General features: G+C 47.4%; 1 protein-coding gene across 1 annotated transcript; it reads right to left on the bottom strand.

Annotated features, from left to right (window-relative positions):
* Positions 1 to 757: 757 nt before the first annotated feature.
* On the bottom strand, positions 758 to 22,266 carry zc3h4 (zinc finger CCCH-type containing 4). The gene is made up of 14 exons (XM_088912152.1): positions 21,985 to 22,266; positions 11,683 to 11,905; positions 11,042 to 11,155; positions 10,336 to 10,612; positions 9,549 to 9,700; positions 8,748 to 8,853; positions 7,979 to 8,121; positions 7,428 to 7,538; positions 6,903 to 7,014; positions 6,158 to 6,267; positions 5,651 to 6,030; positions 5,084 to 5,454; positions 4,210 to 4,473; positions 758 to 3,679 (listed from the first exon to the last, which is right to left on the bottom strand). The coding sequence occupies exons 1-14, from the start codon at positions 22,068 to 22,070 to the stop codon at positions 1,980 to 1,982; spliced, it is 4,149 nt and encodes a 1,382-aa protein (XP_088768278.1). The 5' UTR covers positions 22,071 to 22,266; the 3' UTR covers positions 758 to 1,979.
* Positions 22,267 to 22,343: the final 77 nt, after the last annotated feature.

Here is a 22,343-nt window from a genome sequence, read left to right as displayed (position 1 = left end):
AAATCCTGAAAAGATTACTGAGAATGTGAGTTTTACACAATTAAGAGAAACATTCCCAGATTTTCCTAGGATATATCCCTTGTTCCTAGAATAAGATAATTTAATGCTTTGCTCTCACTCAATTCTGATCTGATTATTTCATTAACCAAAATAAACGGCCAGTTTAATCCAGCCCTGAATTACAATCTAGCAAATAATAGAGGATCTGAGTGAGATGAGCACATTGTGGGAGAATAAAACCACAATTTAAAAACACCACGGGCCTCCGGGAAGAAAGGAGTCAGACACCCGTGGTTTAAATTCAGCAGAGACCTGCGCCAATAAAAACATTACACAGTGTCTCCAACCTGCCATGCACACCCCCTTTGGTGCAGACTCCAGCTGAACAGCAGCGTGATCCATTTCAGGTTTAACTGGCAGTAGGGTTTTACGCAAGACAACAGCAGTGACCAACAGCAGGTGAACACCTTAAAGAATTAGTTCACGTTTGTAATGCTTTCACTGGGTGTCTGGTCTTCGAAACCAGTGAATGCAAGTGGAAACCCCATCTTTAATCTGTTCAAATGACTGACAGAGCTGGTCACAGATCGACACGGGATGTTAAAAGTCGCGCTGTGCGAATAGCTTTCTTGCTGTCATTTCTGTGCGAGGCTGCAGTCTGCAATGGTGACGATGGATAAGCTGCTGGCCACTGGGAGATCTGCTTGCACGCACACGCAGACACTGACGCATGAACACTGAACTCGCTGTGGCGTCCAGCTTGTACCAACTTTATTTCACAACCTGCCCCCAGGACCGGGACCCAGGCTCAGAAGGAACAGGTGGCAGGGACCTGGTCTATACAAAGCTGGCGTTCCTGCCCCGTTGACACCAAACAGGCAAAGAGGAGCCAGTGGACAAGGTGGACAGTGATTTGTTTTCTTCCCATTTTCAGTTATAAAAACAGCTGGAAAAAGTCCCGTTCTTCCATTACAGCTGATGTATTTCAAATTTCGAGTGTTTTTTAAGTGTGCAGGAGGGTGAAAATGAAACAAGACTCGACCGCCAAATGACACTGAAAAAGCAGATTCTTTTAAGTATAAAAATAATAAATAAAAAAAAAATAACACACATTACAAAGACAGTTATTCGAATAGGTATACAGGTTTCTTTTCCTTTCCCACCAATCACTCCCTCCCTGCCCCGAGGAGAATAAAGCAAACGAGCTGCGATGAAGGAGAGCTAAAACATTTAAAACGGTTACATCACTGACCGACTCGAGGGGAAGTCCAGCAGCACAGGCGACAGGCCCTTCCCAAATCCACAGCCAATGGGAAAAAAAAAACAACAAACCAACAGCCGTCCTTTCCCCCCGGCACGTGGAACGGCACACTGCACTGTCTTCATCAGCTCCCATTCGGCCCCCCTGTGAGCCAGGCGCCATGTGCTGGACATGCTGCCAGAGCGCGGAGGAGCAGTGCCCAGCTCTGGCTGCCAGGGCAGCAGGAACTATCATACAAAAAAAGGGGGGGACTTGAGTAAGCTTGAGCTGACACCCCATGATTACTGCATGGATTAACTTAAGAGAAGAAAAAAACATCCTTCTGGGAGTAAACAAGTTTATATACAAGCATATATTTGTATTTTTTTTGTTAATTTTTTATTGTTTTGGTAAAGTAGAAGAACAGGGATTATTTTATATAGGAAGTATAGTTTTTTATCATTAGGTTTTTCTTTATTTTATTAAAAATAGAAGCTGCTTTGCTTTTCTTATCCCTCCTCCCCCACCCCGAACAACGCCCCCCCCCCTCCCCCCAGATAAGAGAATCTGATTTGCCAACACTGTACGGTGTCAGAGACAAGGAGCGACACACACACACACACCATCATCCTTTCGACTTCTGTTCTCTCGCTTAATGGTGGTTCGCTTTCCTTGGCCCATAGACTGGATTTAAAAAGGAAACTTAGAAACGCGATACAAAAAGGACAGGCGGGCTCCTTCACTGGCAGAAAGGGGAGGCCGTGGGGTCGAAGCCCTTGAAGACGTCTTTGAGGGAGGCGGCGTCCTGCTCCGTGCTCTCGGGCTGCGCCGGGCTGTTGCCGCCGAAGGGGCTGCCCGCGCCGCCGGGCTTGCTGGCCTGCTTCACCATGCCGAACAGCGTGGACACGGGGAGGTTGTGGACGCCCGGCTGCGGCCCGGTCTCCGGGTTGCAGGCGGCGGCGGCGGCAGGGGCGGCGCTGGCCCCCGGGCCGGCCCCTGCGGCGGGCGGGGGCGTGGGCTTGGGCCGGGGCCGGTTGTAGCTGTTGTACCTGTCCGTCGCCGGCTCGCCGGCGCTCTTCTCCGCCTCCGGCTGGTCCAGGGCGGACTTGCGCACGAACAGGGGCTCCTTGGGCTTGCTCTTGCTCGGCTCTGGGGCGGAGGCCGCAGAGGGGGCGGGGGCGGAGGAGGAGGTGGCCGCAGAGGGGGCGGGGGCCCCGGCGCCCTCCGGTTTGCCCGAGCTCTGAGTCCGCGGGTCGTACAGGCTGATCCCGCTCAGCACGCTGCTCTGGCTGCCGCCCCCACCCCCCACCCCTCGGGCGGCCCCGCCAGCTGACAGCAGCCGCGGGTCGTAGGGGGCGATGGTGGTTGACGACGGGGGGGAGGCGGCTGGGGCAGGGGGCTGGGGGGTGGCCGCGGGGGCCGGGGCCTCGGCGGGCTGCTTGAGGGCTGGTTTCTGGGGCTGCAGCCGGGGGTCAGCTGGGGTTTTGCGCATGATCCTGGGGTCCACCGGCTTCTCAGCGGGAGCCGCCGCCGCCGCCGTGGCCGCTGCAGAGGGCTGGGGTGATGGGGACTGCTGGGAGTTGGGGGAGCCCCCGGAAGAGGCGTTTACCGTCTTCAGGATGCGGGAAATCAGCTCGAAATCCGGGAGGGAGGAGGGCACAGGGTCCGAGGCAGCCGGGGGGGTGGGCGTGGAGGAGGTGTGGAGCAGCTGCTGGGCCCTGTTGAGTCGCGGGTCCATGCTGGTCACGGGCGGGATGCCGGGGGGCAGCGGGAGCAGGTCCTGTTTCGGGATGGGCAGGGGGATCAGGTCCTCGGGGTTCCACAGGACCGTCTTGGCGAAGTGGGGCTTGTGCAGGACGATGTCCTTCTTGATGTGGCTGAACTGCTGCAGCTGAGACCGCGGATCCCGCAGCGCCTGGCCCAGCAGGGGCTCCAGGGGGATGGGCACCGGCTTGTCCCTCAGCACCCTCTCCCCGTCCTCTTCATCCGCCGCCGAGGAGGAGGAGGCAGCGGCGGCGGCGGCGGTGGTGGTGGTGGAGGCCGGGACCGAAGACGGGGGCGGCTTGTGGTGGGCCGAGGCGTGAGGGGCTTCCGGCTTGGGAGGCAGGCTGGCTGCGTGGCGGGCTAGCCGGGGGTCCACAGGGGCTGAGGAAGAGGAGGAGGAAGGCGCAGCGGAGGGGCTACCCTCTGCACTGTGGCTGGGTTCTGCAGTCCGAGAGAGGCGGGGGTCCCGGGACAGCCTTGGGTCCGCAGGGCGGCTGGAGGCATGTGTGGCCTGGGACTTTTGCAGTCGGGGGTCGGCCAGGACGCTGGGGCTCGACTCGGACGAGTGCGCCTGCTTGGCAGCAGCCTGGGTCTGCTGCCTGAGGGTCTTCAGGATAGAGGTCACGCTGCCTCCACCATCCTCGTCCTCACTAGAGTACCAGTTGGCTGAATCTCCTGTTAAAATAGAAAACACAAAATCGGGCATGAAGAGATGTTCCTGAACTCATAAAAATGTATATGCCACTTATTACCTTGAGCTGATTTAAAACACAATAAGTAAATCAGTTTGACCTTTTCTTGATCAAGTAAGGCAGGTAATGTAAACTACGGAGGCTCGTTCTAAGCTGTAAGTAAACACTGATGTAATTTATTTATTGATGACAGGTTACAGCCCTTTACAGAAGACAAACAAAAGACTAATTTAGCCAAGAATTTGAACAGAAGCTGGAATCTTTACAGATATCTTGACTGGTAATTCACAGCATGCTGAAGCCACTGTTTGCGTACGATTCAAAAACCAGGATCACCACATCGAGAAATTACTCTGCCCCTAATCTATACTGACTTCTACAAGCCACCCACAATGTCAACTGAATACAATAAGAGCAATCACAGGATTCTTGACACCAGAGTGCCCGGAACGCCAGAATGACATTGGATACACGTCGGATTGACAGAGTCGACACATGGAAAATGTGGGGTACCTTCCGTGTCCCTCTCGGCGCCCCCCTCGGCCAGCCGCCGGGCCTCCTCCTCCTGCTGCTTCTGCTGGATCCTCATGAAGAGAGCGCGCTGGGCGGCCGGCAGGAAGTCTGGCACGTTTATCCCCTGCTGCTGATTGGGCGCTCCGGCATTGGTAGGGGGCTCCATGCCGCCCCCACCCGCCTGGCTGCCAGGGGGCTGCTCGTGGAACGAGCCCATGCCACCTTCCTCTTCCTCCATCGCTCCGTATTCTTCATACTCTTCTCCTGCAGGCACACAGGAGAGATCCCCCATCACTTCACAACCTGGACCCAGCGCCACACAGGACAGCACTGGGCAGTGCTCCTCCCCACCTCACCCAAGCACGACATGAGCATCTGCGTCAGGCCCCACAGGCGACCTGCGCTTTAGCTATACCTTCCATGGCTGCGTTTGTGCTCGGAGCTGTGCTGCATGCATCCCTGCCTTAAGGCTGCTCTGTGCGATTTCTGGCATGTGAGAAAGCTACCACATTGGAATAATAGCTAAAGAACGGTCAAGCACCTCACATTCATACACACTGTCAACATCTTTTTCCTTCGCTCAAGAGGATATGCTCTCTGTATTTGTGGGACATCAGAGTTAAAAAATAGTCTAAGGCACAAAATGAGCTCAAGAGAACACACGTATGCTAAAGAAATAAAACAACTTTTTTCACTGCCACAGATCTGGACTCATCGTCTACGTTTTATTCTGGAAATGGAGAGGTTGGAGACAAATTCTACGCTGATGCACAGATCACTGAAAGCTGCCCTGCCGGTGCTTCCCCCCTCTATGCCATGTGTGCCCAAGCTGTGTCAGCGTGCCAGTCTGTTGCGGGGCACAGGGTCTACTCACCCTCTTCTCCTCCACCCTCCATCTCCTGCTGGTGATAGAAGTTATCGTAAAAGTTCGGTCCGGGGGGAGGGGGTCCAGGAGGCATCATTCCAGGGTGGGGCGGCCCCTCTCCTGGCCCAAAACCCGGCATCATTGGCGGCCCAGGACCCATCGGTGGCGGCCCTTGGTTCATGCCAGGAGGTCCCATCGGGGGCATGTCATGCGGGCCCGGGGGCCTCATGCCTGGAGGCCCAGGCGGTGGGCCGGGACCCATATGCCCTGGGGGTCCGGGAGGGCCAGGGAAGCGAGGTGGGGGTGGGCCTGGAGGACCAGGTGGACCAGGAGGGACAGGGGGACCAGGTGGACCGGGGGGGCCTGGTGGGCCAGGAGCTCTGCAAGAAAAGATTGTCCGTTGCTTAAAGCTCAAATAAAAAGCAAAACTTTTTTTCCAACAAAGTCTCATATGAATCACTTTGATGCAGGAAACATAACTAATACGGTCTCCATGCAATCCAAGAAACAAGTTTAATAAAAGAGTGAATCAAAAGAGAGAAATCACTAGGGGCTCCTTCTGCTGGCTTGGCTCACCTGACGCCCAGTTTCTGTGCCAGCTGTCCGGTTGGCTGCACCACAATCTCAAACAGCGACGGGATCTTCTTCTGAGAGTTCCCAGGACAGGGGGGTGGGGGGGCCATTGGCGGGGGTGGGGGGCCAGGAGGGGGTGGCTGTCCAGGACAGGGCCCGGGTCCAGGGGGTCCCGTGGGCATGGGGCCGGGGGCCGGGCCAGGCGGGCAAGAGGGGGGCATGGAGCCCCCTGGTGAGCTCGGATCGGCAGGGCCAGGCCGGGGTGGCGTGGGCAGCAAACCTACGCCCGGGGGTGGCTTGGGCAGGGGGTTGATGCCTTGCTTCTTCAGCTCCTCCACCTCCTTCTCATCCTCTGCACCAGCCTCGGCGTCCTCCGCTAGCATCTGTACAGGAAAGGGGCCGTTACCGAGTGGCCTGGGACACTGAAGACCACAGAGCAGGCGCAGGAATCTGGTCGCCTGTGGTCTACGTCCAGGGATCAAGAGCTAAGAGGGCGAGGGACAGCCGCACCTTGTCCAGCAGGTCCTTGGTGTCATCCGTCAGGGGCTCGTGGGAGAACATGCAGTCGTCTCCATTGACGCAGCTTCCTGTGGTGTGGAACAGCTTGCAGGGGAAGTCGCGTGAGGCCGAGTTAAGGATGGAAAGACAGTCAAACAGAACTCCCCAGTGATGGGATGCCCATCCCACTCGCACCAAAATCGGGTTCAGGCAGATTTCAGTAATGAAAGGCTGACACACATTGCAGTGCCGTGTCCTCTCACACTGGCCTTTCTGGTCCAGGGTATACAGCGCCACCTGCTGCTTTACTAACACACATAGCCACAAGACGATTTCTCTTAGTAAGAAGCAACAGGACCGTGTGCTTGAAAAAACACTCTAGAAATAACACGCTCCCAAACAGTGGCTTCTTTTAACAACCTTTCCCTGGATATTTAAACATTTTTTATCCGTTGAGATAATACATTTCAGATGTATGGAATTGAAGGGTAAAATGTGTTTACATATACTCCAAAATACAGAGGCCCTGCAGATTAAAATAATACAGTTCAAAATGGAGCAGAGACCAACACATCCAGATCTGAAGACTTGGATACCTATGTATCACACGGGGGCCTAATGCAGACATCTTACAAGACCCAAAGAACAGGCCAGCTAGATTATTTCACCACTTCACACAACACCAGTTTTTACTGAACCAGGTGCTGCCTCCATTGCAAAGCCACTAAGCAGCAGAACGCACGGCAGCGAAGGATATCATGCATGTAGGGGCAGTTCTCGGCCCGCGCGCAGAAGCCCGTGATGTAGAACTTGCACAGCTCCTTCTTCTTGGGCAGCTCAATGTCGTGGCTGAAGTTGCAGTGCTCTCCCTGTAAATGAAATACACGAATGAGAATTTTTAAAAACAATGTTATTTCCAAAAAACGCTCAAATCCGATCTGCTTCTTACATCGCAAGCAGAAAAAAAAGGGTTCAGCTTTTCCCCACGCCCCGTCACTCGCAGCTAGGGGACCCTCAACCCTGTTCTTCTTCCCTCATCTTCACTCCTTGTTCTATTCCGTTATGTCCAGGGTAAACACTGACAGCTTTGATCGCCTGCATACAGGAGTCTACTACACAGCCTAACTTGCTCAAATATGTATGTTTTTTTCTGTGACTTCTTGCAAGGAAATTATTATTTTTTTCTTTATTCTTCTGTTTCTCATCGAAAATCGAACCGGAAACGTGGCTCGATATCTGCCCCCCCCCCCCGTGCAGCAGCGCACGTCCCAGAGCAACGTACCCAGGTGCAGCGTCCCTCTATGTAGTACTTGCAGATGACCTTCCCTTTCTTGTCAGAGACCTGCTGGTGCGATTTGTCCTGATCGTTCCTGCGCTGCCCTCCCCCGCCATCCTGCAGGGACACCGTTGAGACACACTGCGTCACCCTAGCAGCTCACGGTAAGGGAGACAGACGCGGCAGAGGGCTACGGCCGACTTATTCTTAGGCAAATATAGAAGTGCAAACTCTCAGATACACACAGAAAGAGGTCAAAATTCAGCTGGACAAGCAGGCTGGTTTTAAAAGGTTGCATCCAAAAACAAACTACTTGCAACAGCTCAGAGGGAGAAAACAGCCAAAAGTTCAAACAAAGGCTGAATACACGTTTTTCTAAGTCGGAGCTGTACTGAGAGTTAGCTTACGTTTATTAAGTGTTTGGAAAAGAGAAGAGAGTTTGCAGTGGATAAGAGGCACAGACTACAGCAGTCAAGAAGCAGGAAACTGCTGTGACAGCTGCACCGAGCTCAACCCACCCGTGGTTACAAGTGCCTGGCAGACCGCGGCTCACTCACCCCCATGTCCATGTCGCCATTGTTGTCCTCGTCGTTACCCCCGCAGTCCCCGCCTCGCCCCCTGCCTCGGTGGTTCCTCCCCCGGCCCCGGTTCATGCCCCGGCCCCCCTTGCCTCTGCCGCGGCCGCGCCCACCTTTGCCACCTGCCGGAATGGGGAAGGAAGTGACACGGGTCACGGACAGGCGGGGAGACAGCACCGGGTCTCTTCAAGCTGCGCGCCAGCGAGGCCGCAGGAGGGCTTGACTGAAATATTCAATCCAAGGGAAAGGACTATGCGCTGCCCCGATCTTGAATCACCACATGGTTAACCACTGTGCCCGAGAAAACAACAAAACTCTGCTGTGTCCCACAACAGGCAGTAGGGGGCGCCACACCTCTATGTCTTCACCATACACCCCCATTACCATACACTCTATAAAGCAAAGACCCTGGGACACAAGATATTAACAAAGGTAATTTTGGGACTAAAAAGGAGCTACTTAACAGTCAGGGCTGTATGCCTCTAGAATATAGAGTTCTGCCAGCCTCCAGTACAGCTGAAGCAGACTCAGGAATTGGCTGAATCAGGTTCTTGGATCAATAAAGTCCAAACTACTAAACAAGCAAAACAGGCGTTAATGGGCGACTTTCTTCTGAAACTTTTTGTTCTCTTCTGACCCCAAAAAAGTGCCAGTGAGGCAGACTGGCTATGGCATAGATGTTTACACAGGTTGTACCAGAGAACCACTGCCATGGCTAGTGCTGGTTCTGTAGGGCACTGGACCTCACCTCTGCCTCGGTTGGGCCCCTCCTTGGCCTTCCGGTACTGGTTCAGCTCCTTGGAGTAATCATCATAATCCTCCTCACACATGTTGTCATAGTCGTCCTCTCCATACTGTAGGAAAACCACACAAACCGAATCACAAAACGCAAAGTTACTGTCAGATGTAACAACCAACCTGACCGAGAAGTATTCTGAATAATCTCTACAAAAAGAATAAATAATCTATGAGGTATTTTGGTCTTGATGATAATGTAGCCACCCCACCAACCTAACATTTTTTCCAAACAGCGTCTAAGCAGCTAGCCATTATCCAGGGCTAAAGCGGTCTCCTTCTGTTATTGTCCCCCTGGTGAGTTTTCTATAAATCTAAACTGTTCACCATTTTATGAATACTCATTTAAGGAACTATAATCCTTTAGTTACGTTTTATACCTGTAATCACTACTTATTTTAACACGTAAAACGTAAAACAAACCTACAGGTGAGGGGATCTCTGCTGGGTAGCTGCTTTTCATACTGAATGAACCAGGAAATTGTATAAATCTGGTGGAAGAGTGGCAGTCCCCGTTGTAGAAACTGGGCTGCAGAAAATCCAGTGATCAGAACCGCGCCCATTTTTCAGCGCATTTCTTAAAAACGCCAATGTTACATTTCAGAGAACAGGGGGTTAGGAGCTAGGGTGAGGTGGGGGAGTGGGATCCGGAACAGCAATTCTGATGGGCCTGCGCTGCCCTGATCTCTTAACACCACATGGCTAGCGACGACACCTGAGAAAATAAACCACGGGCCATGGGGCGGCGCCTCACCTCCATGTCTTCGCCGTACATCCCATCGCCGTCGTCGTTCTCGCCGCCCATCTTGCCCCGCCCCCGGCCCCTGCCGCCCCCGCCCCTGCCGACACGCCCCCTCATTCCTCCTCGGCCACGCCCTCGCTGGTTCTTCATCCGCCCTTTGCCTCCTGGGAAGAGAGGAACGCGATGCTAGACCTGACCGTGTGTCGACTTACAGAACATAGCAGGATGTCTTTCAGCGCTGCTGCACAGGTACTGTGCCAAAACAAACATGCTGTAGAAGAGGACTGCAGTCTACCACACCACCATCCTGTAAGTCAGAGTTAGTAGGGAAGCTTCACCTGGGAAATCAAAGCCCCACCAGCTATATACACAATGTTTTATTAGCTTTATCAGCAGCAAGGTAAACCCGCAGCGCGTGTTCTAGCTGCTGATGTGAAAAATAACTTCTTGCATTTGTATGCAGGTGTTCATCCCATAGAATCCCAATTTTTTTCATAGTAAGGCACCCAGTTGACCCCCAGGGTGACACTGGGCCGCTGTGCCTCATCAGCAGCCTCCTCTGCAGCAGATCAGCTGGAGGAGTGAGGAGTTACTTTACCAGCTGATTTAAGGGAGAAATCAATTCATGCAGCAGATTCACGCAGCAGTGTTGCAGCATGCTAGCCTTCTCCTGACGGAGAGGAAAGTCCTATCTTTTCAAAATCGAAGGACATAAACTGCACAAGGAGACACAAAGTACGCACAATTAAACCTTATGAAATCTGTTGCTTTTGTGTTCCGATTACTCTCGTTTGCTCACCTCTTCCCCCACGGTTGCCGCCTCCTCCTCCTCCTCCTCCTCCACCACCTCCTCCTCCTCCTCCTCCTCCTCCTCCCTCCTTGGCTTTGCGGTACTGGTTCAGCTCCTTGGTAAAGTCGTCGTATTCGTCCTCACCCATCTCCTCTTCCTCCTCGCCCTCGTAGTTGTCTTCCTCATAGTCATCGTAGACCCCATAGCTCTGCTTCTCCATCTTCATGTAGCCCCCCTTCTTGGGCATGGGGCCACCGTGTGAGGGAGGGGGGTACCCAGAATGGGGCTGGCAGAGAAAAGGCATGTCCACAGTAAGCACACTGATGTGTGCAATATGAGCACAACTACACTCATGGACAATCACCAGCATCAGACTCTGTGGGATGTAGAGGGTCGTGCTCCCTGATAAGAATGTATTTTGTCTGCTCTCTTCAGGGCTCGGTGCTGTACTGTCTAGGCATAAAGGCTACTCGCCTTGTGGCAGAGCTCTGTGCATCGCGAATCAGGAGGGGTGCTCTATTTTGTCAAGCATCTGCAACCAACAGTGCCAAGCCACCTCCCACCATCTCAAACTCAACCTCTCAAAAGTTTGCAATTTTCACGCCTGCTTCCTGGTTGCAGGATTTCTCTGAAATAACTAACGGATAGGGAAGAATGCAGAAGGGTCCTCTGGCAAGAGGCTTCACCTCAACACCAGAGCTAGGAGGGGACTGACCGGCGGTGGGTACTGGGGGCTGTACTCCCGGTACTTCCTGTGGCTCTTCTCAGTGGGGCTGTAATCTGATTCGTCGCTGAAGTCAGAATGGTCATCGCTGGAGGACGCATGCCGCTGGGGAAACACCGAGGAAGAGGAAGATCTTAGGGATGCCAAATAGCGACAAAAACACAGCGTAGGTCCGGTTTCGGCACGGCTTTGCACAATCACTGCTGCTATCAAAACATTTTGTCCTTGCAAGAGGTACTTTCAATGGGCTTTAAATACATAGATGTATCTGGTGTGAGAACAGTGTTTTTAGCAGCATTACACCAGACAGGCTATAAGCTCTCTTTAAACAGAACTATCACCTCTAGCCTTCAGTCTGTTTGATGTGACTCTGATTCAGGGACTTAGCATATCCGGAAACTAGAACAACATTTCTATGCATGTAATATATTCTCATTACTTAAAGATCAATAATATGAAGTCTGAGCTCTGCAGGTCCCCCTGACTTACTGAACCCCCTGTGCTCAGAAGCTGCTCTGCTGTCAGCGAATCTGCAAACCGTGCTCGCTCTCGGGCCGAGCATGCACTCCTCTTGTCCCTGCACGCTGCTCTGGTTTAAGGACGGCTCGGCTGAGTGGCTAGTTTAAACTCACTTTGTGCTTGGATTTACGCCTTTTCTTGGCCCTCCTCTTCTCCTTCTCCCTCTCTTTCCTCCTCTTCCTCTTGCGGCGGTGGGCCTTGTCCTCGTCGGAGCCACTGCCGTGCCGCTCCCTGCCGTGGCGCGTCTTCTCCTGCGGCTCCCCGGCGCCGCTGGGGGCCTCCGCCTCGCCCCCGTCGTCCTCCAGCTCGCCCTCCTCCAGCTCGCCATCCTCACGGCTGCAGGGACAGGGACAGGGACAGGGCGAGAGACGTCACCGCGCGGCTCCTCGCTTCTCAAACCAGGCAGGTATTGGCAGCTCTGGGGCCGAAGAGCGCTCATACTCCTTGACCAATTTCAGCTGACACTGTGGACAGCATGGCCGTAAAACAGATGCAGCTGTACTGGAAAGAAGCAGTATGGCCGCCATAAGATTTTTCACTCTTCTGGCTTGTGTATTAGTCTGCACCAGAAACAGACAGAATCACTTTGAGCTGGGGTATCCCATCCAGGTAGGTCACAGTGCATCTGCAGGTTTTCAACCCAAGGTGAAACTTAAGGAACTAAAACAGCTCATTAATTGGGCCCATTAGGCAACAGCGCACCCAGCTCTCTTTAAAGAGACCGAAATATCCTACAGATACATCAGCCCCTCAGGGACCAGAAACAGACCTGCCAGGACTGGAGTCGGAACCAAAACAGTAGACAACCACTTAGCCGTTTGTCAGCTGTACATCACAAGTCATACACAAAATATTCTGCAGAAATGTTTTACAAAGAGACTACAGCACTGGGGGAAGACAAAACAAGACAATCTGGAAATGCTCAGTTAGAAGACTGGTGCTTTCTCAGTGATATATGTGAAAGATGTGGTTTTGAGCAATACCACTGCTGCAGAATGGAGGCGAATAGCATGAGATACAATCATAAACCACTCCATGTCAATGATTAGCTGTCAGCAGTAAATCTGAATATTTCAGACCTTTGACACTGGCCTGCTTCACAGGTTTTATAAACTGGAATCTCTCTTAACTCCAGAAGTCAAAAGGCTATAATGTGTCCAATAAAAGACAAGAACGATTTCAGTGAAAAAAAGAAACCCGTTTAGGGGTCACTGCCTCAAACATATATGTCCAAAAAAAGGGAAAGGCCAGTGAAATAAGGGACAGCTGAAAGGCAATGACCACAAGGCCTGCTCTTGCAACAGATTCCATGGAAGATCTGGGAAGACGGCGGGTGGCTTCAGAGTCTCAAAGCCCACAGTCCTGGTGAAGCAAATATTAAACCACCAAAGCAAATAACTGTTCTAATAATCAACAGAGCACAAGCAGTCCCGCAGTCTTACTATGAGTTGCTTAATTAGCTGGAGACAGCAGAACGCAAACAGCATTGTCCTGGCAATGGTCACCAGAAGACCTGACAACCCACTTTCAATAGAACATGATTAACTTCAGAAGCTGATTCAGAGCTCATATGCCCACTGCATAGAATTTGAGTCTGTCCAGGATTTATCAACAGCAAATCCTGGAGAATCTGTACTTGCCACACTTGAAACACAATGACAATACAAGTTACTTGACAAATATGAAATTAAATAATATTAAACTTTTTTTTCCTGCTTAATCAGAGCAACTTACACAAAGAGCATTCAGATGTTAGAAGCCTAAAGTGGATCAAATTGCCCGTGCAAAGGGATTCTAACCTTTAGTGCCTTCGCAGTGAGGCGATAGAAAAAGGCTTGTCTCTCCTGGATTAGGGAAAGAAAAGATTTTCAAGCTGTACCCTTGACTATAACACCTCATCTCAGCGCTAACAAGATTTCAGGGTGACTAAGTGCACAGCCTTTTAACATCCTAAATTTCAATTACTGTTGTCCCAGGGAGCAGGGATCTCTTACAACCTCTTTAACAACGCTGGCAAGGTTAGCCCCAGCTGTCCTAATTACACACAGAACCCCTTAAAGAGCAGGTCCCTAATGAAGAGAAATGCTGCTGAACAGCAGCACTGGGAGAGGTTACAATACGCTCTGATTAGCCCTGTTATTGAAGAAGGAAGTCTGCCTCTCAGCAGAAAGTGTTTGCTGTTTTGTTGAGAGCTATTCTGCTCAGAACACTACCTTGTTTTTACTTCACACCCTTCTCCGGTCAGAACACATCGAGAAGGCTCCTTTATGCAATGAGCATTCATGGCTCATCACGTTATGCCAGCACTGAAGAATTACAGTCTTCAACATTAAAAAATACAACCGGGACACAGTACCCAGAACATAACAGAGCCAACAGATTCTTATCCAAGGGCTCGGCCTCGTGCATCACGCTGTCCCGTATACAGAAGGCAGATTTATATCCCGTGCACTTCCATGCGATAGCAAGATGGGACAAACAGTCTCACTTTGTTGGGTGGGATGCTGAATGTCACATGTCAGGACACACGCGCTTTTCAACAGAAACCACAGTCCACTTCAGATCACATGGCAGCGCTTCAATTAATTAAAAAATAACACTTTGGAGTTGACAAGCAGAAAAATTGGTTTGGTTTTGCCCTGGAATGTTGACACATTCCCTGCCCTGCAGGGGAAAGAAGGGAAAACTGGGAGAGGAGACGGTTAAGAAGGGAGTGTAGGATCTGTTCAATCAAGGGTACAAATTACACAAGAAAAAAAAGGCCTGCACTCACTCCGACTGCACTGGCTTAAATCAACACAGAAACAAGGGAGTTTACTATACAAGACGGGCTTTATTTGAAATTATGGCTAAGTGTTGAACCGGAGAGTGCAGTAGCCTTAATACGTTCATCCTCTTGAGAGACCAGAGAGATCTAAGCACTATTCAGCTAACTACATACTGCTTCAGAGTTGCTACGACAAGTCATAAGGTTTTCCTTGTCGTCTCTGTTTATTACAAGTAGTTCTCAGTAGTCACAGGTGCAGACGTTTTGGTTATTTTAAAGACTGCTCACTGAAATCAGCCAGCACCAGAATCTTTGACTATTCTGTCTCTCCTCTGAAGGAATGCCACCACAGTTTGAATTGAATAATGCTGAAACTTTAGAATACCATCAAACTATAGCACGACTTACAGTATGATCAACTTACAATTTCTCTTATACTTTGCCCCTCCCCTTGGGTTCAGACCCAGGGTCCTGCAATTTTACACTTCCAAGGAGTGTTACTGAGCAGCGAAAACTGGTCACATGCCCTGATCGTGTGCTCTCACTGTCAGATTTGACTGAAACACCTCTCGGGTTCACACAGCAACAGGAAAAGCCTCGTGAATGGCAGGAATCTAAATTTACTCACGATTTGGTAACAGTATAAAATACCAAGCTCCTGGAGACTGGCTTAAATACAAAAGCTGGCAGGTTATAAATCCAAAAACTGTCCAGGCTGCTAAATCATAAGAATCTTTCTTCCACCTCTGCTCATGTCAAGTAAGAATAAGAAATACTAGACCTACACTGGAAAACCCACAATTAGTACGATAAGAAAATAGACACCTCTGTGCAAATAGCTGCCAGAAACACTTCAAGAGCAAAGCACCCCTACAAGACCCTTCTTGTGCACCAAAACACAGGAAAGAGCTGAAGAGGACCATTTCCAAAACCTGGAGACCTGGGGTGACAAGTGGATTATGTGCAATCTTCAGCCCACGTGAAAGAAGTGAATTTACTACCCATAATTAAAATATTCCGCTGCTACTGGAGGTCAGTATTACTGCTTTTGGGAATAATTCTCCTTATCTACAGAATTTACCAAATTAAGCACACTGCTAAATGCTTTTACTGCGAGTGACAATGAGTGTCCATGGCTAGCTCACAGCACAGCACTATTAAACCAGCGTACAACAGTCACTAAGTGGCTAGTAAAACAAAAAATCATTACAGTGTTGTTTTCACCCAGCAGGATTTGATGCAGTGCAATTAACTTGACTTTTTAAAGTATTTTTCAGGATTGTAACTGGCCATGTATTGTAAGATCATGCTGACAGCCGTCCTGGACTCACAACAGCCCAGTATCCACCAGTCACAGGTCCTAAACCACAACAAGCCAGATTCAAGGAGCAGTAGTCAGAACTCTGGACCCGCAACTGGAAGCTTATTAAAACACCAGGTGGTGACAACACTGTTGTCGGACCCTTGAACAAGGTAATTTTCTGTTTCAGTAGAATGCCTGGCTATATAATTTCAGGTCACTTTGGATAAAAAATGTCAGGCAAAAACCAGACTGATTATCAGTCTATATGGTGTGGAATTAGTGTAACAGCACACATCACTGTTTGGTTACTTGACAGTTACAGCTGGAGTGAATTCACCCAGAAGAACTATTTATATTCAGTGCACACTACCTACGCGACAATCACCCTGCATCCAGGCTGTGCTTTACAGAAAAAAAATATCCAAAACTTATTGGGATCACCAACTCACATTCTTCATAAGAGGGTTTCATTCTGTGTGATCACGCTTCCTTCATTCAAACCTGAACCAAATGACCTCTAACCTCCTCTGAAGGAAGAGCAAAGGGTTTGTTGTTTTAGTTGTGTTTGCTCTGAAAGGGCCTCAGATTAAGCTAGCAGTGCTAGGCACATAGGAAAAAATCCACTCAGTGCATGAACAGTACTGTTCTCTGGTCCTGCAGGGGCTGGCCACATTAAAATAAGCAGACATTCACCTTCACACTGCAGAATCGCCTGACGTTGTGCTGAATGCTTCTATGCCCTTGTCATATAAGTCAATTACCTCATCCATGTTGTTTGTCTCTGCTGTAGTTTCTGTCCAGAGATTAGGACACTTTGGTTTTTTTTGTTTTCATTTTCCAGCTGCCATCTCAATTGCAATGGCAATTATAATATTGAAATATAACAATATATCAATATTATTGTAATTCAATTCAATACTACAAATTAATACATAAACAGAACTGAAATGATAATTAACTGTGTCTTCATAAAATTCCAGTGTGAAATTTCTGGATTTAGGATGAATGATTAACTCTCCAGATTTTAACTGTTGCAGTTATGATTATTCTGCTGAAAGGAATAATTATCTGGTTGCCTTGTTTAACTGCTGGTGAAAGTGAAAACCATAATAAAGCATCTCTAGGCTACCTTGTGAAACTGCTGGACAGAAATGCAAGTTAAACAGGCTCTGGGATGAGTGATCTGCCTCGCCTGTCAGCTCTGCTTGAGGGTTTGAAGAGGCGAAAACTCTGTGGCTGCAATGTTAAGTGAGAAGCAGTCTGCCTTGTTTTGTAATTAGCAGTTTGGGGGCATTTTTAACTATGAGATGTTTTTAACTATGAGCCTTGGGAGAAGTTTAAAGGAACATCCATCCCCTGGTTAAAAATAAATACTGAAAATGAGTCCTACCAATGCGTTTTTCAATAAAAAGGATCTTCTTAGACGCTCATTTTTTTGTGTGTGTGTGTCAAGAACCAAATTGAAACCTTGTGGAAAAAAGAGTCCATAGAACGTCACAAGCTATTAGCAATTCCTCCATGCCACGGTGTCTTCACTAGCCTACTGGTTCTTCCCTCTTCTGTAGTCAACATGACAACAACACTTGCTCTACCAGCACTCTTCAATTTGCCCGGAGGATGAACAGCAGTGGAACCTGACCTCAGAACTGCCACCTAAAGCATGGCAGTCACTCCATGGACTAAATCAGGTCAGTCCTAGTTCCCAAAGCACGCACTCTCCTAATACGAGTTCAAGCAAAGCTCTGGTAAATGAGAGTGCTTGAACTGCCACTTGAGACAAAAAGACGTCAAGCGCAGAGAGCGTCCAGCACACTGAGGATGACCGAGATCACCCATCCATGCAGCGCACAATGAAATGATGGCATGGGAGTTCGTTCGCGTTATCCGAGCTGCAGCAATGAGTTGTCGTCTCAAACATTTTTAGTTCAGTGCTCTGCTCTCCAGCGAAGAGCGACAAGATACATCTCTGGGCTTAGGGGACTGTCCTACGCTGACGGGGCAAGAGAACCAAACCTTTTTAGTCTGGAAGAGATGAGGAGACCCAACGACCTGATTCTAGGACTTGAAATCCTTAAGGTCAAAGACAAAATCTAACGCACGAACTTCTGCAGAATTGCCAGTGAAATATGAACCATGGGCCAGAAATTAAGAAAGAAGTGAATTTGAAAACTAAAAACGGATGTCACTTCTTTATGCAAAGGGTTGTCGGAGTACGGAACAGGTTATCTACCTGTGTTACTGAAGCCAAAACCCTGACATCTTTCAAGAAGAATTAACTCAGACTAATTAAGTACTACCTACCAAATGGGCAACATGGGCTCAATGACCTCCTCTCATTTGTTATCATTCTTCTGTTGTGAAACAATCATATAGGCGGTAAATATTATTAGTTATCTATTAGATCTAGAACATAATTAGATTTATGTACTACAAATCATAACATTCCCCAGGTCGTTCACTGGCTGTGCCAGGGAACACTAAGCTTAGCAACCAGATTTAAACCAGTGGATCCTTCTAACAAAGCAATCAGCAAATAACAGGGAGAGAATACCGACAGCTCCACAATTAGTTTCTAGAGCTCTGGCACAAGCTTTGGCTGTGCTGAGACGCAGGAACCTTTATCAATGAACACAGGGAATCTATTTTTCTTGCACCACTAGTGGTTCACAAGACATCTCATCACGCATGCTGACAGATGAAACAAAGAGACCACTGACTGCCCCAAGTCCTGGCCCCCTTTCCCCTCTGCGCAGCACTGGGCTGCGTTCACTCTGTGCACACAGGCAAGCTCAGGAAAGTGCCAACAAATTCTGCTTCTGCCATGCCGAAGACTCTCTTTAAAAGTACTGTAAGCCCTGCTAAGCAAAACCGAGGCATGATCTTCGCAGTTCAATGCCGACGAGTTGTACTTCTCTTGCTTTATGACCAGCACATATGAAAAACAAGGACTGTCTTTCTATACTAACTCTGACTTGTGCACAGCAGTGAATGTTACATGCTGTATATAGCCAAGCCAGATTGTAAATGTGTATGTGCACATTTACAGGAGGCATTAGTCCCAATACTATGAAACTACCTAATCACTCATTGATAACTAATTCTATATGAAAATAATGCTTGACAATAACACCTCTTGTCAGCACAGCTCAGAGTTATTCAGGCTAGCAAGCAGTAATCCAGTCGGTGGGTCTACTGAGTTAACTAAGTTAAAGGACAAAAGCAGCACTCTTCATTTTTCCAGCTTAAAGAAAAACAACACAGTTGTGGGTAAAAGCATTGAAACATTGTATCAGAAACCTAGCAATTAACTACCAGTTACCAGTGGCTAAAATAATCTAAAATTCAGTACACCTAGGTTAAACAAATGGTTGCATTTTTTGCTGAGTAATGTGATAACACTAATCCAGATACTAAGAATTATGCCTGAAAATGTATACAGATACGCCCTTATCTATAACCATGTTTCAGGGACTACAACATTTTTCTTCTTGTGCTGTTTGTAATCTTTTGTTTTGATTCAGAATGTGAATGAAGAAAAATTTCCGTATTTGTAGTTTAGGCCATAACTAGGCTACGAGGTATAGAACTTGTGTGTATTTTTAAATTAAGATTTTATACCAGACGTACTCAGCACATTTACTCAGGCAGACATGGAAAAGCAAGTGCTTTGGACACTTAACAGGTGCTGGCTGAAGTAAACTACACAGTCCAGGGTGTTCAGAGCCTAAAAAGGCCTTGAATTAGAAATGAGCCTTTCATCTGCAAAGTCACCTGCAAGAAATTATTCTTCTGAAGTAAGAGGCCTCCTCCTGAAGTCGAAAGCCATTTTCTTTTCAGCTAGTCCCAATTTTTGTTGCTTGATTTAGAACTAAAGAATTGTGGTATAAAGCACTTTCCAACTCCAGTACTCGGGATCCATAATCCAGCAGGATTTCCGTCTCCTTAAATTAGAAAGTTCTTCACCTGGGAGAAATGTTAAGAGTAATCCAATCATGGTTTAACTGAACTGATTTTCGTCTCTTCTACATTACGCTCACTTTTGGTGATTTCAAGAGCCACAGAAAACTTGCTGCATTCTGGACCCCAGAATCTACAAGGGCTGGGAGTTGGGGAACCCCAAGTGGAGGGAAAACCATCAAGATTTAAACAGCACGCTCTACAAAATATGCAAAGGCAGAAGTACAGGTAACCAATAAACTCCAGTTGTTGGAAAAACTTCTTTCAAAGGGACAGCAAAATGGATGCCGTCACCTGGTCAAGACAGGAATGTGAATGCAAGTAAGATTCGGATCAAAGACGATCAGAATCCAAGAACACATCTGAACTTTGGTGTCTACCCCGCTGAAAGTCTGGTCTCTTCTGGTACAAAACCTTTGTGTAAAAATTTGACTAAAAAGCGATTGACCACCTGGTGTTTTCCTACAGACCGCAAAGAATCTACAAGATTCAAACACGTCACTTTACAAATTAAATGCTGCATAAATATTACAAACACTACAAAATATTCCGATTAATGCACCGCTGTATGGATGTCGTAAACACTATCCTAAAAAGCAAATAGAAAATGCTTTGGCTCTGACAAGAACTGTAAAATAAAGTTTCAAGAACTCACTACATCACATCAGTCCACATGCAATCCTTCCAAAAAGACACCCAACAGGAAAAATACACTCCGAACGTTACGGATTTACGTACAGCGTTGTCGTCTTTTAAAATAGTAGGCCTCACTTTCTTTGTAGACAGGGAAATACTTACTGTTACCATGGCTATCTTCATAATTCCAAATCACTGGTACTGCTTTCTCTATCCTTTGTGTTGGTGCATTAGTAATCCATTTTTATTATTGTCTATGGGAGTCATGGACAAGGGAGTAAAAAAACTCAATATTGAAATCTTAGAATCTAGGGGAAAGCAGTTGTACCCAGAAATACTATGGCAAGGAAGGGGTTAAAATGGGGAACTTGTGTTTTTTTTCTTTAGACTTTCTTTTGGTTATGCTTTTGAAACTTTGACCACTGTATTTGGTCTGTAATAAGGGATGCTGTAAAATAAATGTTGAAAACATTTTTTTGATTTGAAACGTCGTTTTTCAGAAGGTAAAAACAGCTAAAAATAAAAAAAAACTTCACATCATAAGCATTTTCAAAATGTACTGGTATCACACTAACAGGGAATAAAGTTAATCTATCGAATGTGTATAACCTGGGGGAAGGGAGAAGGTGGTAACAGTAAAGTGTTAACTTTTTTGGAGAAAAGGGATTTTACATAACGTCTTGCTTAAACGTGTGGTCAATAAACCTAAAAAAAACACTATATCATGCTTTAGAAACAACACATACATAACATGCATTCAAGTACGGGGTATCTTAAAATAAATATAAACAATTATCTTATGTAATTAATTTAACGACTACATTACCTAACGAAATGGGATACTCTGTAACCGTACAAGCCTAAAACGTTAAGGGTGATTAAAATCTATTTCCGCTTAATTCAAATAGAGCAACATAATATTTTAAAGGATAAAAACAACATTTTTTCGGAATCAAAGCTTCGGTTAAACAGGACAAATATTTTGAAAAATAAATTTGGTTTGAAAAACATTTAAACGTAAATAGAAAAGCTGAAAAGCGTCGAAAGACTGTATTTTTTAAATGCGTAGCTGGGTACTTTGGCGTGCGTCACCAGCTGAAACTAATTGGTATCAATTTAAAATTCCTTTTACGGAAAAGACCAATTAAAACAATTTAACACGACACTGATACGTTCATAAAATATAGAAAAATGTATATATAATTTAAAACAGAATTCAACATTTTACATTCATTAACAATTAACTAGTTTTCCGATTGCGCTTCGGCAACCCTGGGAAAAATAAGTGCTAATCCATTCCCACATAGAATAAAGGAGTATAAAAAGTTATCACTGAATTTAAGATTTTACAAAATATTTGTCCTTGTTTCATCATATTATTTGGTTCGCTTTTTTCTTTGACTGCTTTTTTAAAGTTAATGTAATTACTTAAAATGTCCAGCAGGACGATTTGTCTTCTGCTATTTGATTTCAAAAAACTAGATTTCGAAATATAAGTAATTTTCAAAAAGAGCTTTAAAATACTGTAGCTTCGTATCCCACATCTTTTAATGTTTGACCTTCCTTTCGTTTGCTTTCTGCAATGTTTCAAGATGGCGTTACCTCTGTTACTTGTTCCCCAGAAAAAAAGGCGACTTTAATTCCTTTGAAAAGAAAAAAACAAAGAAAAAGATACCCGAGCTTTTTTATGCCCTAAAAAAGCCCAGGATGAATAAACTGTTGTATAGAAATATGATTGTAGAATTACTCGACCTTTCGTCAGTGAGAAGGCTGTTGATGTGTTCGTGGTTGGAGGTTGTTGGGGAGTTTGGATGGACAGTCATGCTTTCCACAGCCATTTCCTCTTAACATTTAAAGTGCAAAAAAAAATTACAAATCGACAACTATAATCTACTGGATTATGCGTCACTGACTTGGAGCTATTTGGTTACTGATTTTTTTGGAAAAGTTTCAGTTCAGCATAGTCAATTCCCCATTTACAGTTATAAAGAGAGAGGTTGACTTTTTTCCTGAGGTTGTCCTTCCTCCTATAGTTGCGCTCTGTAAAATGAAACTCATCCACTTAAAATGGCGGCGACTCAGTTAGTCAGGGAAGGGGCGGTGATGAAGAG

Source organism: Atractosteus spatula, chromosome 3 (assembly GCF_055471065.1).
Source record: "Atractosteus spatula isolate fAtrSpa1 chromosome 3, fAtrSpa1.hap1, whole genome shotgun sequence".
Taxonomy (NCBI): domain Eukaryota; kingdom Metazoa; phylum Chordata; class Actinopteri; order Semionotiformes; family Lepisosteidae; genus Atractosteus; species Atractosteus spatula.
The sequence above is the reverse complement of the archived record's forward strand: the minus strand, read 5'-3'. Positions and strand labels throughout refer to the sequence as shown.